Consider the following 6,923-nt stretch of genomic DNA (forward strand, 5'->3'; position numbering starts at 1 on the left):
GTGGTCAAAGAGAAATGAGGAATTTTGTAGAGCATGTCAGGAATACCTTCCCTCCAAGTTCTGTCCATTGTGTTCACACTTTATGCAGTTCCAAGAGCATCCAAGTGCTAAAATTGGAAGAATCAGACCCATGACATGCTTTACAACGATTCACATTTCTCTGTGACCACATAACCAAATTGAATGGGGTTTTCTGCAAAATATGGGTAAGACGTTATACTTATAGACCATGGAATAGCATTCAGGCACTTTAATCATATTGGAAGTTATCATTGCGAAAATCCGATTGTAATTTTTTGTGGGACATACTGTAGTTTTACTAAAAACTGTTTCTAAAATGAACTGTCACCAAATGTGATAATTAAACATTTTTTTTTTTAATTCACTGCTCCCAATGTTACATAGGGCATTTAAGAATGCAAAGTGCTACAGCCCTGTGAAGCCATAATCCAGTAAAAAGCCCAGAAAGCTCGAGGGTTATAGATACTTTCTGGTGCTATCTTAGCCTTATTCATGAACACATATATGACAAAACTAAGTTGGGTGGGAACAAGCTGAATTATAAAAAGGAAAACACACACCAAAAGCTGGCTGGAGAAATTCAAACTGAAGTGGTAGATTTTGTGAAAATGTCCTCAAAGAAAGAGAGTTGGAGTCTCATTAATGCCTGAAACATATGCCAAGTGAGAATGCAGAGACTCCAACTCTCCCTCTTTCGATGGGAGATTTCCCGCCGAGACCCCATTTTTGCAAAATCTCCCGTTCTCCCGCTTGAAATTCTTTCTGACTTATTACCACCGTATGTTGAAAAATAAGCCTTAGATAGCATGAGAGAGCATCTAGAACCCTAGAGCTTCCAGGGCCCTTAAGCGGACCCTGGACCCAGGCCGCAAGGAAATTCGCACTTCGTGCACATCAAGTTGAAGTCTCCCGTTTGCTAGGGGTTTCAGGCGGGAGAATCTCCAGATCAGAAGGTGCTTGGGGTTGGAGTCTCTGAGAATGTGTGATTGAAGACACCAAACTTTCCCTTCCAACAGCCTTTTTGATGCACTAACCTCTGAAACATTGTGCTTGTATTCAAGTCTTTGGGAGATGTGTGTACGTAATCAAAACATTGTCTTTCCTTGAGTCAATGCTAATGGTTTTTCTCTTCCTTCCCACTTTGTTCTGTCTCCTAGTCCCGGTTGGGGAGGCCAGAATAGCTTTGACGAACAGGAGGAGCCGATCTGCAAATGTAGTGTCCTCTACGACTTCCAGTGTAAGTCCATCTTTGTTTGTTTGTTTGTTTGTTTATTTATTTTCCATCTGAGAAGATGGCTGGATAGCCCATATTCAGCTGCACTAGCTGGTCTTCCATGGGGTCCAGTTGGATGTGAAGTGGGACCACTTCACCGGGTCAAACACCCTGCTCTTTGCGATGAATGAATGAAGCAGGATTTTTTACGTGCATGAGTTGTTACTCTCTCATACACGGGACCTCCATTTTATGTCCTATCCGAGGGACAGAGTGTTTTGCCTCTTGCTAGAGGGGACGGCATGCTTACACACAACATTTGCTCAGTCCAGACTCGGGTCCGAACCCGGGTCACGTGATCGTGAGGCAGACGCGCTACCGACTGAGCCAACTCACCGCCCTCTTCATCAACCTTTGTGCAAATTTTAAAGAGTTCAAATTCAAGAACATTTCTTCAAGAGCTTTTTTATTAAAAGAAAGAAAACACACACACAAAGTAAAACTCTCTCTGCAACAGAAATTCATGCACTTTTCAAGGCTTATGCAAATCTTGTTCTCTCAGTGGTACATGCTGATTTTTTGCTCCCAAATGTGCAGCATGGTATTGAAGTAATGTATGATTCATTGTTATGTATTTATATATTTTTCCTCCCCTGGTATGTAATGTCACATTGCATTTGAGGGTAATATGAATGTCACTGCTTGTCTTTGCTACCTTGTTACTTATCCTGGCATTTTGTCAAAGTTATATATCATCGCTGGGGCGACAAGACCTCGTACCTACAAAATGTCAAATGTTCAGGAGAGCCAAAAAACATGCCGCCCAAAGCACTATAGCGAATGGGAAAGCCTTTCCTTTGACATGCTGTGGTGGCTTTATTTTTGGGGTAAGACAGTTGGGATTTTGACAGGACATCACTTAACCCATTATTTGACCATTAATCCAAAAAAGTCATTTTCACCAAAATGTCAGATACAAGGTCTTGTCACTCCGGCGACGATATGGGTTCAGGTGCGAGTTTCTTCACTTTGTCTCCCTCTACAAATTAAATTTGTTAAGATCACAACTGCTGATCTGTCAGGAAAAAGGAACCATTACAATGAACCGTGTTCATTGTGTCACTGCCGGCAACCGGGGACAGCCTGGTGGTAGTGTCGCTGCCCGGAAAGCAGTAGATGACAGGTTCGAGTCCCATTGGTTCCTTTTTTCCGACATGTTTGTTTCTTTACAGATCACCAGTTGCGATCTTAACAAATTTAATTTGTAGAGGGAGACAAAGTGAAGAAACTCGCACCTGACTTCTTCACCCCTCTTAATAATATCTTTCTTTCATTTTATATGGGTTATTTGGTACAATACACACTGTATGCACTTCAGTCTCCTTTGTTTTTTGTTTTTTTTACACATATGCAGATTTACTTGGAGATTTACAGAAAGTTATATTTTCATTTTTTTTTTCTTACAGCTAATTGAATGATTGCACCAAGTGTACGTACCAGTTTCTAGATGCTTGTTAGAATGCTTCCTCACTATACCCCAACTTACTCTCTTGTACCATCCAATCCCACAGCCGAAGACGACAACCTATTATCTGTGGCAGGCGGGGAGGAAATGGACGTTGTCGAGATGGACAGTGGTGACGGCTGGACTCGAGTGCGACGAGACGACAAGGAGGGCTACGTTCCGACATCATACATACAAATCATCTAATGCTGTCTGTGGCAAGAGAACTGATGTAGGAAGACGGATGGACTCTTAATTTTTTTTTTTTAAGCAGGAAGGAAAAGTCATGAAAAGCGAAGGCAATGAAGAGTTTGTGAGATCTTATGTCTGAGACACAGAGACAGATTGCATTTATCGCAAGAAGTATTGATCGATGGAACTAGACACCTTTATCTCTGGAGTAAATCATCCGACGGCCTTCCCTCTACCCAGAATGGATCTTGATGATGGCCATTCTTGGTGAATGACGGGTCAGCCGATGATTATTCCGTAGAGAGAGGACTGATCTTCTAGTCATACAGTGCTGGCTGCTTGCCTGTTTTGTGCATGATGAAGGAAGTTGTCTAATGGTCTGATGTTTGAAAGAGACAACTGAGATAAATCAGATATGAGAGCACATATATTCTCGGCCGTGACGTGTTTCTGATATTTGGGACATTGTTTAAAAACTGGTACTTGTATTTATGGATGCTTATTCCTGTCTTTTCGGTAGGATGGCACTTATGTTTGAGTAGTTTTATATCTCGCCTTCAACCACTTGACTAACACCACCAATGCCAGGCAGAGTTCGTGTAACTAGGAATTGTAAAGTCCAATCTATTTGAATTTTTGCATGTTCGAAAAAGTTGTGACTGTTGTAGACTTTTAAAGATAAAGAACAAGCTTCTACTTCATGTGACATTCAAATTAGCACTCTTTGTATGCCAGTATTTTTTTTCTTTTTATGTATCTATGCAGAGACGTAGACATGATATAATACTATTGTGTCGCATAACTTCTTTTATAGGTTTAACCCAGTATGAATAGCTCCAGCTGGCTTAGGTCAGAGATACTCACTGTTTTCTACAGTTGGAGATCAAAATCTGTGATGGTAATATGATCGTATCCGGGTAGCTTTATATCAAAAGTTTAATGTCCTAGTTCTTGTTTATGACTCATATTAGGATATCACGTCTCTCATGAGAGAGAGACAGACTGTGGTCTGTCTTTGCGTGTGTGAAATTAGAATGCACAGGAAAAAGAAGAGGGCTGTGGTCAGCAGGGTTTCTCTACAGGAGACCACCACAAATGGTCAGCATTAATCGTCCAGAGCCGTAGATGACCACTAAATTGCAACACATAGCGGTATGACAGCGCCACTGTTTCTGCCTGATGCCAGTGCAATGCTTACCCTCCTCCGTTGCAATTATTTTTTTCTTCTTGGAGAATGCATCTATTTATAAAGACTCCCTTTTAAAACCTCCGCCATCACCTGCTCCTACTTTGAGCCTTTCTAGCATGCTGGACGCCATGAAGTGGAATCCTTAATGGCGATGCTGTGATGTCTAAGAAGGAATTCACTAAAGGGGAGTTGCCAAAGTCTCCCCAGGTGTGCCGAAATCTCCTTGAAGAATTGAATGTGTCTTTATGTTGTGATACTAAGAGAAAGCAAGCTTGCCCGGTGCCTAGTGAGATGTATGTGTACGACTATCTTCCTGATGTTCTATCCAACATCAGAAACAGGGACTGTGTTCTGCAGCTCCAGGGGTCAAACTTGAATGAACAAAGTTTTTTTGTGGCAGAGAATCTATGATAGTGATGTGACTTATTGTACATAAACTAAACTAACCTAAAATTCATAGATGTATGCACAGTCATAATGAACATCAGGGTGAGGCATGCAAGGTTATTTTCATATCAAACAGTGACCAAGATGGGCTTCATCATGGAGGAAATTTAAAAGAAGAGAGTTGAGGACACTCGATTTTCTGGGGCAAGTTTGGAGTTAAATCTGGACTTTGTCATATCACTGTTGTGGCGACAGAACCTCGTATCTCACAATATGTCAAATGATCAGGAGAGTGAAAAGACATGGCAGCCAGAGCAGTGCAACCATTGGGATCACCTTTCCTTTCACATGCCATAGTGGCTTTATTCTTAGGGGTATTGAGACAACTTGGAGTTTAAGAGGATGTCACTTGAGTGATTAATCTTACGATTAATCAATAAAGTGATTAGTGATTTTCACCAAAATTTGAGATACAAGCTTTAGTCACCCCAGTAATGATATGTCTTGGTGAAGCAGATCCCAACTTGTGTAGACACATAGCCAGAAAGGGATTGGTTTGGTCGAGAAAGTTACTTGACAGGGAAGGAAAAGTCAAACTTTGGAGCCGAGTAATTACTAGAAATGTGCTTGTGGTAGTTTATCAGCTTATCATATTAACTTTAACCCAAAATGCGGTTTTCATGTCCTCTCCTCCTTTTCACGAAAGCTATCTTCTTGGAGCAAGTAAGGGTGGCGTTCTCTCAATCCGTCTGGAATTTTGAAGTACATGCAATTATGAAATCAATTAGCTCTTATTCAAAATTATGATTGTCTTTCAGTTTAAACAAATGCATCTTATGACATCATTGTGAAGTGGTCGTATTATATTTATGAAATTGTTTATGAAATGAGAGATACCTAAACTTTTGTAGACTAGAGCAAACTTGTTTTTGCTAATGACGACTTGGCCCTATCTGAGCTTAATTCTGTCAAAGACTTCGCAGGAGCTGATATTCAGGATGTACAGCCACGCCAGGCAAGGAGTGCATTTCAAGCCCCCGCGGAACAATCTTGCCATTTTTTCCCCCCTTTGTGACATTTTTCTTCTAGGCTCCATGGCGTGAAAGAGAAATCTTGAGATTTATGCATCGAGTGAGAGTACAGTAAACGTAAGAGTGAAAGTTTGCGTGGAAGAGGAATTCAGCAAGTCCAGTTCTGCTGCTGTTTCCAAGACTAATTTTTGCAATGGATTTGGATCGATGAAACAATGAACCCCTCGATTATTTTTGTTTCTTTTGCACTTCATTTCATAAATGGAAGAATATTGCCATGTGCGAGGATTTGTGAAATTTTCATCAGTTAAATTTTTTTCTGATGGCATATTGGATAACTGTATGGGCTATGGATTGATATTATCTGTGGATAATATGATATTGTCATATATATAAAGTGTCCTGTTTGTGGAATGTTGAGTCCACAATTTCTTTCTTGATAGATAAACCATTCCATATTCAATTTGCTATGTCGTTATTTCTTGATTTTATGATAAGTCCATAGCACTCTGTATAATAAGCATCTACACACATATATAGCCCATGTAATTTGATTCATATAGAAATTGAGCACAATATTGTAGATACTGAATTTATAGCTATTCCATGTGGCAATGTCATAGACAGGAAGTGATAATGATGGGAATGTAATAATCCCTATTTCTGTTTTTATGTTGATTATGTTAACAGTGGTACACTAGCATTATGGGAGTAGTCATTAACTATTCTAAGGGGTTACTGGTGAAGTAGTACTGCAGTGTGTCTTCTGAGCATTCGCAGTTAATTTGACTGCTTTTCTTTTTTGCTTTTTGTCTTCCATTAAGTGCTAGCTATGAGTGGAAGCCTCGCATTCTCAACTTTTTTTCTCTTTCTCAAAGAGATTCTGGACTAGGACGTAGTTTCCTTTCTTTCTTTGAAGGTAAATGTTGTCAAAAGCCCAAACTGTCAAGGAAAATTTTGCTCACTGTAATGCATCACTAAAAATGAGCGGTATATAAGATTTTGTCAGCCTCAAAGAAAGAACATATCAGTAGACAGTTAATTGAATGAACATTTCTGATAAAACTTTGACGAATTACGTAGGCTGCCTCTGGTGTCACAGTAAGGACCTTGCCATTCATTAATGTTGATATATGCATTTGATAATGGTTTATGCATTTGATTATGCTGCAGAAAACGAACTACAAAGTGAGGGCTATTCAGTGAAAAGAGCTGTGATACGATGTAATCAGTCATATGAGCAGAAGACATATTGTCTACATTTAAGATTTAGAAGAAAAAACAAAGATATGATCAAAGAGTTTGACATGGGGTTGCAATAGAAGTGACAATTTTCATGTGATATATTTCTTATTCATTATCATTTTGGGGAGTTTTTTTGCACTT

The 6,923-nt window shown here is 39.8% G+C and overlaps 1 protein-coding gene across 1 annotated transcript in view; it reads left to right on the top strand.

The window, feature by feature from the left end:
* Positions 1–4,065, top strand: part of LOC139728875 (formin-binding protein 1-like) — a 59,062-nt gene extending 54,997 nt beyond the window's left edge. The window contains exons 15-16 of the mRNA XM_071639809.1: positions 1,179–1,258; positions 2,806–4,065. Coding sequence (XP_071495910.1) covers positions 1,179–1,258; positions 2,806–2,945 — 220 coding nt within the window. The 3' untranslated portion in view covers positions 2,946–4,065. The remainder of the gene's footprint in view (positions 1–1,178; positions 1,259–2,805) is intronic.
* The last annotated feature ends 2,858 nt before the right edge of the window (positions 4,066–6,923 follow it).

This window comes from Diadema antillarum, unplaced genomic scaffold, assembly GCF_040938485.1.
Source record: "Diadema antillarum isolate AM-2024a unplaced genomic scaffold, OU_Dant_1.0 seq00000204_RagTag, whole genome shotgun sequence".
Classification (NCBI taxonomy): domain Eukaryota; kingdom Metazoa; phylum Echinodermata; class Echinoidea; order Diadematoida; family Diadematidae; genus Diadema; species Diadema antillarum.